Below are 15000 nucleotides of genomic sequence, written 5' to 3'. Positions count from 1 at the left end.
GCTCTGTTCTGAATTTCAGCCTCAGGCTCATTTGCATCGTAAAGATAACGTTTAATTACTGTATGTGGCTGCATCCTGGCAGGCAAAGAAGGCTCCGTGTGAGTGCTTGTGCTTTAATCTTCAAAACGAGGCTCGCTATCTCTCAGCTCCACGGCTGCTTTTGAAAACCTACCTTTGTGGAAATGATTGGCACATCAAGGACTGAATGTAGAGATACGGTTCAGTTAAAAAACATTCCACTTCCCCCAAACGTAGTAGATTCACTAACACGTGATTAGTGCCTGATGTCTGCTTCTTTCGTTTTCTGCTGGAGCTTTGAGGCCAATGTATCTAATAAATAATGGCTGCAATGAAAATTGTTTCCATTAATTCACACACACATCTTAATATGCATTCATTAAATGGCATTGTTAAGCTAAAATAGTATAGTATAGTATAGTTCAGTATAGTACAACTGTTTTATCCGCATCGTTTTCAGCTTTTCCGGGAGAATTAAATGTTGAAACTTTTGAAAGTAGGAGCCCAAGGAGGTGGATTTAAAAAAAATAAAAAATAAAAAATTATAGCATTCAGCTGAAGATGTTCTCAGCTGTGTTTAAAAAAAAAAAAAGTAAATCCAACTTATCTAAACTGCATCAGTATGTTTGTGTGGACTCCCTAATAAACCGGACTATTTGAAGCAGAAATTTACAAAGTATTTTGGGTGAGAGAGATTTCCATTACTAGCCACATATTAGTGTCATGTTGTGGCTCCAGTGCAAATCTAAAGCAGCGAATACCAGACACCAAACGTGGTCGTCTTGTCTGATCAGCTACATGTTCGTTTCACAAGTTTGATTTTAACATTAGTGTTTTCTGTCTTTTCCAGTTCAAGTTGCCGCCAATGATCGAGATCATAACAGCAGAGCAGCTGATGGAGTATCTGGGTGAGTAGAAATGTATTCATTCATTGTGTCACTTTATATCAGCTTGTCGTTTCTGTTATGTCTTTATAACGCAGACGGCAGAGTTAGTGACGAAGACCAAATATCGCTAATGTCGTTGCTGTTCTTTCAGGTGCTCCCTGTTCAGGGTCACGTGGTCCACATATAATCGATTTGGTGCAGGTTCTATGCCAGATGCCCTTTCTGACACAGCCAGTTTTATCCAGGCTTTAGATCAGCACTGAGAGTTTGCTCTTCAGTGTCTGGGTTAGATCTCTAACCGGGAATCGAGTACATGATCCTGCTGCTGGACCAACAGGAGGCAAATGTCACTAATGCTTCTTATTAAATTGGAAATAATACACAAATCCAAATTCATTGCATCATGGCACCACGGTCCGATTCAATTGAAACAGCATGTGGGGAAGCAATGATGAGAAATTGATATGAGGTCCAGCACCAGTCTAATAATATGAATAATATTTAGACATAAGGAAACTTGGAGTCTCTGCTGAAATCAGACTGAAACAGTTCTGTATTGCATGAGATTAGACATATTTGTTTATGAAATACTTTGTTTTATTGCCACAAAAGTCTGTTAGATGTCACTTTACACACATGTATGGACTTTGCTGTATTTTTTACTGTATTAAAATGAATGAACGGGACTTTTGCATCCTCTATTTAGAAAGGTTACTTCCTCAAAGTGACCTTTTTTATTTTAGTTTTTTGTATTTAATGAATGGATTGTTAGAGAAGAACACAGCTCAAATATTTCCAAACACAAACCTCCATGACCTGAACCTCTGTTAAAAAGAGGAGTGAAACAGTCTCAAACACACAGGGTTAGAATTTCTGAAGCAGGAGACTCTTAAAACAGCCTTGAGGCACTCAGTGATTGCTAGTTTGTATTGCTATGGCGATAATTCAAGCCTAAGATGCTGTGGTTATCACAATTACATGACAGTGGACTGCAGAACCTTTGTGGATTCTGTTAGGGCACATTCTGTATGTCCTGCTTAGTGTTGACGGCTTAACGTAGATTTAAACCTTTGTAATTGAGCTTAACATCGTGGAACCTCCCAGAAACAAGTCAGTTCTTGTCGTCACTTACATTGTAACAGCTGTAAACAGTTGCTCCGTCACAAACTCTCTTTTCTCTCTCTCTCTCTCTCTCTCTCTCTCTCTCTCTCTCTCTCTCTCTCTCTCTCTCTCTTCCACTCGCTCTCTCTCTCTCTCTTCCACTCGCTCTCTCTCTCTCTCTTCCTCTCTCTCTTTCTCTCTCTCTCTCGCTCTCTCACTCTCTCTTCCATTCGCTCTCTCTCTCTCTTCCACTCGCGCTCTCTCTCTCTCACTCTCTCTCTTCCATTCGCTCTCTCTCTCTCTCTCTCTTCCACTCACTCTCTCTCTCTCTCTCTCTCTTACACTCGCTCTCTCTCTCTCATCCGCTCTCTCTCTTCTCACAGAATGATTAATCTGGACCCTTTTCAAAACTGACTTTTAATTCAGTTAATTAGACTTAAAGACAGCTTGTTACTGAGAAACCAGAAAGAGCAAAGTCCTTCTCTGTCTCTCAAAAATTTGTTAAAATCCCATTTGACCGGAAGAAAGAACCGACACTAGAGACTCCTTCCAAAAAGACACCTAATCTAACAGAAAACTTGCAAACAATGAAAGTTAATGAGCATGCAAATTCTGTTAATGAGTTGTTAAGACAAATAATAACATATCGGAAGGTAAAGGTTCATATAAAATTGTGATTTTCCATGCAGTTAGAATGACTATCAGGGCCTCTGGTATGGAAAACGAATCAACGCTGAATTGAGCATTTAACAGTGCTGTGGTATAAGTGTTTGTAAAGACAGCCCCACTATACAATTAAGATTTTGACCATGTGATCTCTGCATGCACCAGTGAGAGATAAATATTAACCAATAATACATAATGTTTTTTTTCCACCTTCCCCACCTTGTAGTCAAGGGGATGAACTGCATGACTGAAAGAGACTCTTTAGACTAGTTAGCACAAACAGGCAGCTGGGGTGTGTGTGCAGGAGGCTGGCATTCTGACGGACAGCATCAGGGCTGGGGAATACCCCTTCACGTTAGGGAAACTCGATTCGTGCCCCGTTGCCCCTCCTAGGTACTGCACTGGCATTGCATAGACACTGTGATATGTGACCGGGGTGTGCATGGGTCTTATTACAGATAAATACGTCTGCACCTGGTGTCGAAGGCCATTACTCTGGGGTTATTTTACACAGCATGCAGTTTTAAATGTAATTTAGCGTTGTGTTATTAAGTTGTGTTGATGTTACATGAACTATAAAATACAGCAGCTGATAAGGTGTGCGACAGCTGGGAAGTTTTGAAAAGGGTCCAGATTAATCATGCTGGGAGAAGAGAGAGAGAGCGCGAGTGAGAGCGGAAGAGAGAGAGAGCGCGAGTGATAGCGGAAGAGAGAGAGAGCGCGAGTGAGAGCGGAAGAGAGCGAGTGAGAGCGGAAGAGAGAGAGAGCGAGTGAGAGCGGAAGAGAGAGAGAGAGAGAGCGAGTGAGAGCGGAAGAGAGAGAGCGCGAGTGAGAGCGGAAGAGAGTGCGAGTGAGAGCGGAAGAGAGAGAGAGTGCGAGAGAGAGAGAGAGAGAGCGAGTGAGAGCGGAAGAGAGAGAGAGCGAGTGAGAGCGGAAGAGAGAGAGAGAGCGAGTGAGAGCGGAAGAGAGAGAGAGCGAGTGAGAGCGGAAGAGAGAGAGAAAGTGGGAGAGAGAGTGAGAGCGGTAGAGTGAGAGTGGGAGAGAGAGAGAGCGAGTGAGAGTGGAAGAGAGAGAGCGAGTGAGAGGGGAAGAGAGAGAGAGTGAGTGAGAGCGGAAGAGAGAGAGAGCGAGTGAGAGCGGAAGAGAGAGAGAGCGAGTGAGAGCGGAAGAGAGAGAGAGCGAGTGAGAGCGGAAGAGAGAGAGAGCGAGTGAGAGCGGAAGAGAGAGAGAGCGAGTGAGAGCGGAAGAGAGAGAGAGCGAGTGAGAGCGGAAGAGAGAGAGAGCGAGTGAGAGCGGAAGAGAGAGAGAGCGAGTGAGAGCGGAAGAGAGAGAGAGAGCGAGTGAGAGCGGAAGAGAGAGAGAGCGCGAGTGAGAGCGGAAGAGAGAGAGCGCGAGTGAGAGCGGAAGAGAGAGAGAGTGAGTGAGAGCGGAAGAGAGAGAGAGAGGAAAAGAGAGAGAGCGCGAGTGAGAGCGGAAGAGAGAGAGCGCGAGTGAGAGCGGAAGAGAGAGAGCGCGAGTGAGAGCGGAAGAGAGAGAGAGTGAGTGAGAGCGGAAGAGAGAGAGAGAGAGAGAGAGAGGAAAAGAGAGAGAGAGAGAGTGAGAGCGGAAGAGAGAGAGAGCAAATGAGAGCGTAAGAGAGAGCAAGTGAGAGCGGAAGAGAGAGAGAGCAGGGGAGAGAGAGAGAGAGAGAGACAGCAGAAGAGAGAGAGAGAGAGAGCAGAAGAGAGGGAGGAAGAGAGAGAGAGATTTGTACATACCCATCACATATCACATTTCCTCAGGCTGACAAATTACACAGAGGAAACTGTTATGTCCTTCTCGTAGCTAAACGAGAAAGATCACGATCATGTTGTGATCAGGTGCCTGTTCTCACAATCATGAGTTCTTCATTTTGTTTTCTTTGCAGTATTGAGTGGAGAGACTGTTTGTTTGTTGTTGTTTTGGTAGGCATAATGACTCTGTAGTAAACACGTGGTTCATGTCTTCGATAGTAAACATGTGGTTTCTGTTTTTGTGGCTGTTTGATTTACAAGACCAAAATCACTGACTTGGGGCTGACATGCTGTTGCATGGAGGGCTGTTTTCTGTTCAGTGCACATTGCCAGGATGTCTGTATTGTATGTGAGATATTGAGATAGCCAACACACACTATAATTGGTGTCATGTGTCATGTCCCATTCAGCAGCAGGCTTGAAAGCAGCATTTACACTCCTAAATTAAAGGGAGTTTTGCTTTGGTAAAAATCCGTTATATAGATTGAACTCCAGCCATTTAAATCCCAGTGAATAGTTAACATTATAACGTATTAGACAAAATTTAAAGCTCTAGTTTGCCCTGCAGTTGGCAATAATTGAATTCTGCTGCATGTCCTCTGGAAATGCAGTAATTAATCTTCTAACACTCTGGAATTGGACCTTATCATCTCTGTAAGTGTGTCAGATACCAGGACCAGACTTGCCTGTGTGTGTGACCTCATTATTCTGTGATAGAAATCACGTTTTCAGACATGTGAAAAATGTTACAAAACGTGTGGCTCTCTAACGTCACATGTCTCAGATCATCATGTTCATGGATGCTTCCAAAATAGAACGATGGCAATAAAAACACAATCTGGACTACTACTTCATCTGTATTAATTGAATCTTGAGGCTAATCAATCATTTTATTTCAAAGGCAACTTTTTATTGGTCTGTTTACCTCGGCTAGTGTTACGGAGTGACAGAACTGGCCTGCTAGCCTGTATGATTGGCAGCACTCCTGAGCGAAAGAATTTAACAGCACTTTCATTGCTCATTGCCAGCTTACTTCACAAGTCATGCAGGAAAACGTCATCCGGTTCCAGCCGAGAACACGACTGCGCTAACACTCTTTAAATATGTACAATTGCCTTTAAAGGAAGAGTCTGTTGGCTATTGAGGTTATAGATCTAAAGTGGTAGGTGATGAGAAACAGGATTGATTTGTGTGATCAGTGGGAAAACTTATCAACTCTTATCAAAAGTGTTTCTGAAGCAAGTTCAGTTTATATCTAGTTTGTCATGAGACGCTCTTGTTTTATCCAGTGTTAAATCCACTTTTTTTACCATCACAGAATGATAAACGCTGAAAAATTGCTGAAGTTGCTGTTGATTGATGTCGTCTTCACTGAGAGCTGAAAGTAAACCGTGTAATTCTGCAGGCTGATTGAACTGACTGCTATAATGTCCTCTACAGCTGGTGTGAAGCTTCACTTTACTCTATATTCACATATGCTTCAAACTAAATAGTTCTCTGAATCCTACAATAATGTGACTCTTTCACCATGTAGGAAACAAACTTACAGGTTTGCAGGTAAGGAAAGGCAGATTGTGCGTTTAAGGTTTTCATTTCAAACGCAGCCGAATGTGGGGGTGTTTTCTTATAGATGCTCCCCTGAGAAACTAAAGACCAGGGATGCTGATTCAGTGATCTTTTAGTAAGATCAATTTCTGCCGTGAGTTATTGAATAAAAGACTTTAAATAGTCTCCAGGTTAAAAAGGGTGAGGTAACACAATCAGGCTTATAAAGATGTGCATCTATGTCTAGCATGAGCAAAGCCTACACCATGCTATATATCTATAGTCAGACTTGTAAACATGTAGATATCATAGTTTGATACTAGGTTATAGAATGTGACAGACGTTTAGCAAACACTATTATGTTAATAAAAAGACGACACCAGACAGTGATCTATATTTACATTTCCAGCATTTATCAGACGCCCTTATATCCTGATTGACTTACATTATGTCATTTTTATACAGCTGAGCAATTGAGGTTTAAGGGCCTTGCTCAGGGGCCCAACAGTGGTAGCTTGGTGGACCTGGGATCGAACTCACAACCTTCCGGTTGGTAGCTCAACACTAGTGCCCCTTTTCCACCAGAAAGAACCGGGTGCTGGTTCAATGTTGGTTCCACTGGCAATCCTTCTAAGAATCGGTTTGCCTTTCCATCGGGTAGAGAGCCATCACAGAGCCGAGTCTGACGTTACTGTATTCGTTTCCCAGCAACATTAGCGCAGCAAACACAACATCAACAATGGCGGATGTTGCTTTACTGTTAATGCTCATGGCTTTGTGAACCTACATTGGCATCCAAACACGGCGAATCTCAACGTGTACGTGCAGCTCCGTGTAATTTGTATAAACGGAGGTTGCAATCGAGAAAGTACATAAGGTTATTTTATCATTAACACAGAAAAAAGTTAGCCTTAGCATGTAGCTACCTGCTATCATGTGTGCTGATAATGTATAATATCGCGGTAAAGTAAAAGTGTATTAAACATTAGTATACTTAAGGTATATTATCAAATGCGCTAACAGTAGGCCCGCCCACAGCCCCTGACGCAAGCGGTTCTTAAGTCCATACCAGCAACGTTTTGGTGCTCCTTACGAACCACTATTCCTGGTTCAGAGCCGGTGCTTTGGCTGTCGAAAAAGAAAGAACTGGTTCTAAATTAGGCTCTGGCTCCGAACCAGCACTCAAACTGCCTTGGTGGAAAAGGGGCATAGGCTACCACAGGCCTCATCTGATCTGGATATATTTCCTAACTAATAATGGTTATCATATGTCAACACATGAAGCCAAACTGCTGTCCAGACTGCACAGAAGAACATGCTTTCTGCTCTCTTCCGCATACATGAGCTCACAGATGTACACAGTTGGTTCGTGTCACTGTGATTGACAGGAGAGAGGATGTGACACCCCTCACAGGTTTTCAACAAAGATAATCTGAGAAAGCATGCGTTGCTATTTAATTCAGGTTTGCTTGCTTTCACATGGTAGCTGTGTATGTTTATGTCTGTACAAATCTGTTCTGTTCTATGAAATCTTTACTCTAAATGTACAGGGATCTGTAACTCCCTTCCCCCATTTCTTCCTGCACTTATGGAGGCTCTAGCTAACAATGCTGAATGGTCATAAGAGCTTAATTAACGGTTTGGTTCCAGTGGAAAGCATTCTGTATTCTGGTCACTGCTCCCTGCTTGTATCTCTGGAGGGTTTATTTACAGTAGTCCATGGAAGCGTGCTCGAGCTGTGCTGCCGAGAGTAACTTCTCAAAGTAGACTGAAGATTTTTACTCTTGGTTATAATCAAAAGTCATTTAAGGAGAAGTTTTCTGGAGTCTGTTCTAATCCTGTCATTTTTGTAATGTTCCTGTAAGCGTCTTACTGTTATTTAAAGCATCTGTGGTGAACTTATTACTGAGTCCAAAAAAATTGCAGTTGATTTTAGAAATTTTTTTTTCCCTCTGCTATTTTTTCCTGGATGCTTGGAGTCAGGCAGGATTTTACTGGAATTGGTGGTCAGGTTATGTCATTAATAAATCAGAATGAGAACAATGCTTGCATCAGCTTTCTGCTAACATGCTCCAGTTTGTACCTCTGGGAACAGATCAGATCGTCACCTGTTAATGTTTCCCATGAAACTTTTCTCACAGTACGGATACCAGCACCATGCTCATTAACTCGTCAGTGTCACTGATTAATCCAATACCTGAATAACATCTGGCCAGCTGTAGTCCAACAGAGACTGTATAAGTACTGTATTAGCCAGTGGTGGGAAATTAGTTTAATTAACTTTTCAGTCATGTTTATTAACTGCTATGTTTGTGGTTTCACAAAGAATTTAGTACTAGATAGGGCTGGGCAATATGGCTGAAAACTGTATCACGATATCAGTGTTTCATGTCGGTCGATATCGATAATTATTGATATTTTTTGTGACCCATTTAAAATAAGGACCGGGAGAAAAATATATTACATTTAAACATTTTTATTTTAAACCTCCCTCTGATCATAATCCCCTGTTATTAAGACAGAAATGTCAACAACCAGGAAAACTCAAATAATTATAATGTAAACCTAAGTCTAAAGTCACAATGAACACTTAATAATTATCTCTTAACATTTAAGGTGCAAAATGAAATAAAATGTAAGAAATGCTTAATTAACGTGTAATAAAATAGTGCAAAGTGTTAAATATAAACATAGAGAAACCTGAGAATTTAGTGCAAGTTTAGTGTTAGGAAGTTCACTAGCTGTTCACCTTCTGGTGATTAAAGTGTTTTAAAATATATGCAGTGTTTGTAAACATAAATAAATAAAACTGAGGTAGACTGAGATACAACTGTAATATAAAAAACAACCCTGATACAGTACAGTAACATTGAAAAGTAGCTGACTTTTCCTCTTTTATTTACAATTTCCTCGCTTGCTGCGGCTCATTTTTTGCTTATCAGTCGCCGGTTACTGAAGAGGAATCCAGCAGACCAGCACGAGACAACGATATGGCGCAACCAAACTTGATACTGTTACATGATTGGCTGTTAGCATGTCATTCCCTACATTGCTAGGTTACCAGAGAGTGAGTGCCTTTGTTAATGCAACCAAACTTGCTTCGCAACCTGTTTTCTTCCGACGAAGAATAAAAAATATCAAACGTTTTATCCAACAAAATTTTTATTGATATTGATCACGTGTCTATCGCGATACATATGTTATCGTTTTATCGCCCAGCCCTAGTACTATAAATAAAACAAACTTATTATCCTATTATTATGATACTTAAGTGATGTGTGTGTATTAAACCTATATATAATCTGAATGTAATATACTGCCAATAAACTAGATATTGTGGCAATGTAAAATTGTGTGAAAGATAATATCACAAAAGCCTACTCTATAGTGTACAGTTGTAGAAGATAAATTATCTGGTGTCCTTGAGAAGAGGTTGGGTTTCCTTTTGAATCTGGATATTATTCTTGTCATTGTTGCCTCAGGCTTTAATCATCCGGGATCTGATTCAGAATCTACATCTGGATTTGTGAAAAGCAGCTTTGTGGTAATGTCTATTGTTTAAAACTCTGAACAAATAAAACTGAATGGAATAATAAAGACTCTTAACCGAACAGTGCCAAGTTAACAACCAGAGAGCTTCTGTTGGGCCTGTGAGCAGAACCCTTAACCCCTTAGCTGCTCAGCTATGTGCTTGGATCTCAGCCTTTTATAATTTGGCTTTGGATGAAAGCATCATAGTAAATAGAAGGGTTTTTTTTTTGTTTGTTTTTTTTTTTTGCACAATCAAGACTTGACATGGCAGAGCCTGTGTCTGGATGATGTAAAGAACAGTAGAGTGATTTTTACAGAGCTGGATGGTGGAGGGATTATATGAAGAGAGGAAGATCAAGGGTAGAAGGGGAGGGATTTGGAAGCAAGGGGTTTCCTGGGCAGAGAGAAGGTTGAGGCGCTCGACTGGAGCAGCTTGTGCTGGGTCTGCATTCTTGGCATCTGGCAGAGGAAGCTAGTGTGTATGAGAATCAAGTTATCCAGCTTGGCACTTTTCCTCTTCACTCTGGGTGACTCGGACTGTTTGCTGTCCGTATGCTGAAGACGTTCATGCATTATATAGGGTTTTTTTTGTTGTTGTTGTTGTTTTTTTTTTTTAGAACTGTTGTAGGTTTAATTTCTTTTCTGTAGATATTATAATGCTGTATATATTGTGTATCGGACAACACAAAGCATGTGACAGACGGCAGCTTTGTGCAGAACTGATGACAGCGCACTGAAATTAAAATCTACACCCCTACTGCTCATGCTGTCAACTTACTTTCAATAAACGAAAGGCTACAAGTATTCTGTGCTACGTCTCTATCCTCAATTCTGATATCTTTGCTCATTGTTCTTGACTAAATTGCTCACACCCTGTCAGATTTCGATTCTGTTGCTGGATTTCTTTCTTGTCTGATTTCTCACGTCTGGAACATTTTAACATATTCAGGTTTTTGCTTTGTGCTACTCCAGTGTAGCTTTGTCTGTTTGCTTGGGGTTGTTGATACTTCTGAGGTTCAATAGGACAAGTCTCTTGCAGACTGGAACAGGGTTTCTTCTATGAATATTCCCATTAACCAGTCCTTGATAGGTACTCTTCTAAAGCATGGTCCCAAACTTGATGGCTTCTTGGTGTTCCTGGTGGTGTTTTTTTTTTTTTTTTTTTTTTTTTTTTTTTTTTTTAAAGGTATATTTTTTTCCAAGCTGTGTGGACTTTTGGGAGCTGGAGTAGTTATGTTGCAGTCACATGACATTATAATTGCACATAGGAGGACTTCATTCAGCTAGTAATGTGATTCTCATGGCAAGAGATTGCAACTAATTACACAGCAATAGAAAGTGAACAATTATGTAATATTATATATATATATATATATATATATATATATATATATATATATATATATATATATATATATATATATAAAGATTTTTGCTATATTTGATTCTATCTATTCTATCATATTATATTAGCTATACTGTGTAGATTCTTGGCATACTGAATAATCTCAAATCCCTCCCTTTCATTTCCAGGTCATATAAAATGCGTAAAAGCTCAAGGAGTGGGGCAAGAAGGTGATAGAGCAGTGAGTTCACAGGCTTCATAACAGAGTTACGCAAGTGTTTAATAGCGGATGTGAATCAATAATAATAGCCAGTAGTGTATTAGGCACTGTCTACAGGATTTGATTGTGTGTGTGTATGTATATGTGTGTATGTGTCCGTGTGTGTGTGTGCATGTATGTGTGTGCATGTATGTGTCTGTGTGTGTCTGTGTGTGTCTGTGTGTGTCTGTGTGTGTGTGTGTGTGTGTGTGTGTGAGAGAGAGAGAGAGAGACAGAATGTGGAGAATGTTAATCAGGTAGTTGACATGCGCCTTATGGTTGGAGTTTGACCCAGTGCTGGTGGTCACAGTGAGAGTGTTCTGGCCTGTCAGACCTGTCCTGTCCCTGCTGGGTATCAGAATCGAGAGGGAAGTGCACTCAGAGGACGTGCTGAATCACACTGTGGTGCCAAACAGGATTCACTGTAATAAACACAAGCTTTTGAGCTTTTGGCATGTCCGATTACTTTGATTACCAAAGCAGGGGGAATTTTGTGTTCCACAGTCTGAGTAAGGCTGCTGTACAGTTTATTCTTGTTTCTTTAAAAACAGTTCTCCCTGCCAGTGAATAAGTGCAGACAGAACGAACGGACATGTCACAGTACAGTTACACATACAGTATTACAGATTGTGTTCGAGCAAATCTACAGGAGATTTTCCTAACTGTCCATCTGATAGGATGATGAGAAAGTGTTCGTTTTGTCTATGCAATACAGTAGATTCTCTTTGGGCTAGTGTGTTAGAGTTTTGTTTTATTTTTTTATTGCCACACCTAAATACAGATTCCAGGGAGTCAGTCCCTGAATTTGAGTCAGCTGAGTAACATCAGAAATGTTTTCAGTTCTTTAACAGCATAAAAAGAGCTGAAATGTTTGGGCAACTTCTACCTTCCTCATGCTGCCATGTGATATCAGGCCTAAATACAGGCTCAAATTTATACTGTATGACTATATGCCAAGTTGACCCATTATTCTCATCTTAGTGTTTCAGGGAAAACATCTGCATGTTAGACCTTAAAAAAAATCTGTGAAATGAGCATAGAAAGAGCTGCTGCTTGTGGATAATTGACAGGAACAGATGGTTTGTTAGGCAGAAGATACGACAGAGCTGTGACAATGTTCCATTTGCCTGGCTGTTTTAATGAGCACAGTGTTTCTGATGTGTGCGTTCCCCTCATTATTCTCCCCCTCCCTCTTTTTTTTTCACCACAACAGGAGACTACATCCTTGATGCCAAACCAAAAGAGATCTCCGAGGCTCAGCGTTTGAACTACGAGCAGGTAAGAAGCTCTATAACGGTGCTGTTTTCCAAACATCTGGACACACAGAAGAGGTATTTGCTTGGTGTTTGGAAACCTGAGCTGTATGAGGGTGTCTCACAGGAACGGATGGTCTGATGGGAATCTCAGAGCTGTATGAGAGGGATGGGAGGTGTTCGCAGTCACACATGTGAACTCAGACATCTTACTCGCACAGTGGGACCATTTACACCTTCTCACCCCTGTTCTTATTATAGCTCACAAACCCTCGTGAAGCTGCAGTGTGAGTACTGAGTTCAGGGAGATTTAATTTTTACAGGACATTCATAATCAGCAGAAAACTGACTTTTAGGCTTCTAGGCAGACTTTAACTGAAGTTTATCTTAATAAACTTGGTGGGATTTACAGTGCTATTTATTGATGAACGATTTTGCGTAACAAATTTACTATTATTCATAACTCATATCAGCGCAATGATTTACGTTATTTTTATTTATTCACTTATTTATTTATTTATTTTAATATGATGAGCAACTATAGCTCATTTTAATAGCAGTGTTCTTTGTTTGATTATTTTTATTTTTATTTTTTTTCTTCAGTGTTGGTTAAAATGAATATCATTTTCATGGTGCTGCTTCTGCTCCTGTTCCATTCATGTTCACATAACACAAGTCCTTGCACGTGACTGGAGAAAATTATAAAAAGCACTGGAAATTATAAAGAGCACTTTTCCATACCTGGAAGATACTGACACAAGTCTGGATACTGTGTTGTAGACATCAGCCAAATGCATAAAACGTTTACACTTTTCCTTTTTTCACCATATAGTCAATGACCTTAACATAAAAAGTCAGCGGAGTTGGTTTTTATGTAGAGATTTTTTTTTTTGTTTTGTTCCAAAAATACAGTGCAAATGCGAATTAAATGAGCATGAACATTTGACAAATGATCTCCAAGTTCCATCAACAAATCAAATCATCCAGTTTTAACAGCTGACGCAGATAGTAGTGAAGCTGCACACTAGCTATTTAGAAGACATCATGCTTAGAGCAGGAGAAATGCTTACATAGATGTTACTGGTTAAGACGAGAGTGTTGGAGGGAGGAATTGGGTTAGAAAGAGTGTAGAAAAGAGTGAGGGGTAGAGAGAATAAAAAACGAACCTCCTCCTGTTATCGGTTATCTTCCTTTTCTTCCTGTTGTACTAGATTTCTGCTTCTCAATCAGAGACCGTGTCGTCTGTCTGTCTGTCTGTCTCTCTTTCTGTGTGTGTGTGTGTGTGTGTGTGTGTGTGTGTGTATGTGTGTGTGTGTATGTGTGTGTATGTGTGTGTGTGTATGTGTGTGTATGTGTGTGTATGTGTGTGTATGTGTGTGTATGTGTGTGTATGTGTGTGTATGTGTGTGTATGTGTGTGTGTGTGTGTGTGTGTGAGAGAGAGAGATAGAGAGGATAACAGTTTACTGGGTATTGAACATGCTGTACATAGTAAAGACGGAGACAGTGTCTCCTCGCCCTTTCTCAGCACTGTCACTGACCATGTTTGTCTTCTTAATATAAAGCGTAATTATGATACAGTTGTCAGGATTTCAGTGGTCCTTTCTCTCTGCCCTTGTCAGTTGGGATGTGACTGTAACTCACATATTGTCCTTTTCCCTGAGCCGGTTTAAGGTGAGGTTCATTTTCAGTGTCTCTACTCGCACTCCTGAGCACTTGGGTCTATTTTTGCACATGGGCCCTGAAAGCGTGAGAATAGCTGGATTAAAATAGAAGTGTCTCAGATGCTCGTGTGTGTTTATGTTGTAGCTCAGCCTGAAGCTAAAGGCTGGCTCAGTCTGTGAGTCTTAGATGTTCTTCTGTGCTGCTGTCATTTAGTGACTGTAAATGCTCAAGCAGGGAGCACAGACTGGCAGGCGTAACACACTCCTCGCCTTTTTTGTAGAGCGCTTTAATGTTTGGTGCTGTCTGTCCTGTGCCACATGTTTGGCTCAACAGAGCCATCTGCTTTAGTTCCTTCAGTGTAATGGCTTCAGTGGTTTTCAGAGTTTTGATTCATTCTTTGATCTAATAGCTCTTGTAGCAGTGATGCACCAGAATGAAATGGAGGCCAAATGTTATCCTGAAGATTTTTCCTGTGTCAAAACTACAAGGTGAAGCTTTACCTCGGACACTGATCCTGGAGACTCCTTCCACTGTTCCAACTGTGTTTATAGTAACTCAACACCTGCTGAATCAAGGATGGGACAATTCAGATTTCCTGCAGTATATATTCCCACAGCTAGAAGCGCTTGATTGGTTGGATGTTGGTCTGAGTGTCAGGAGAACTTAAAATATTACACATAGTCTTCTGAATTCTTCACGGACACCATCTTTAAGTCACTGCTTCAGTGGAATTTGTCTGAGAGAGAGAGCGCAAGAGAGAGAGAGAGATCTAAAAGGAAGCTTAAAAGAAGGCTCACTGGAGGCCAGTCAGACACAGAATTTATACAGCAGTTGTTTATAATAAGAGCGAGAGGGTAGACTGATGATGCCACACACACTCGCACTCACACACACACACGACAAGCTGGTAAAGCAGCAGAGAGTGAGAATATGTGAGAGGCTCAGTGGGCCCTTGGGGT

General features: G+C 40.9%; 1 protein-coding gene across 2 annotated transcripts in view; it reads left to right on the top strand.

The window, feature by feature from the left end:
* mindy2 (MINDY lysine 48 deubiquitinase 2) overlaps positions 1-15000 on the top strand; it is a 31127-nt gene that overhangs the window by 1653 nt on the left and 14474 nt on the right. For both annotated transcript variants that reach the window (XM_060859289.1, XM_060859290.1), the window contains exons 2-3: positions 869-926; positions 12338-12402. In XM_060859289.1, the coding sequence (XP_060715272.1) occupies positions 869-926; positions 12338-12402 (123 nt within the window). The remainder of the gene's footprint in view (positions 1-868; positions 927-12337; positions 12403-15000) is intronic.

Source organism: Tachysurus vachellii, chromosome 23, assembly GCF_030014155.1.
Source record: "Tachysurus vachellii isolate PV-2020 chromosome 23, HZAU_Pvac_v1, whole genome shotgun sequence".
In the NCBI taxonomy this organism is placed as follows: Eukaryota; Metazoa; Chordata; class Actinopteri; order Siluriformes; family Bagridae; genus Tachysurus; species Tachysurus vachellii.
This window is presented reverse-complemented; position numbering and strand designations above follow the sequence as displayed.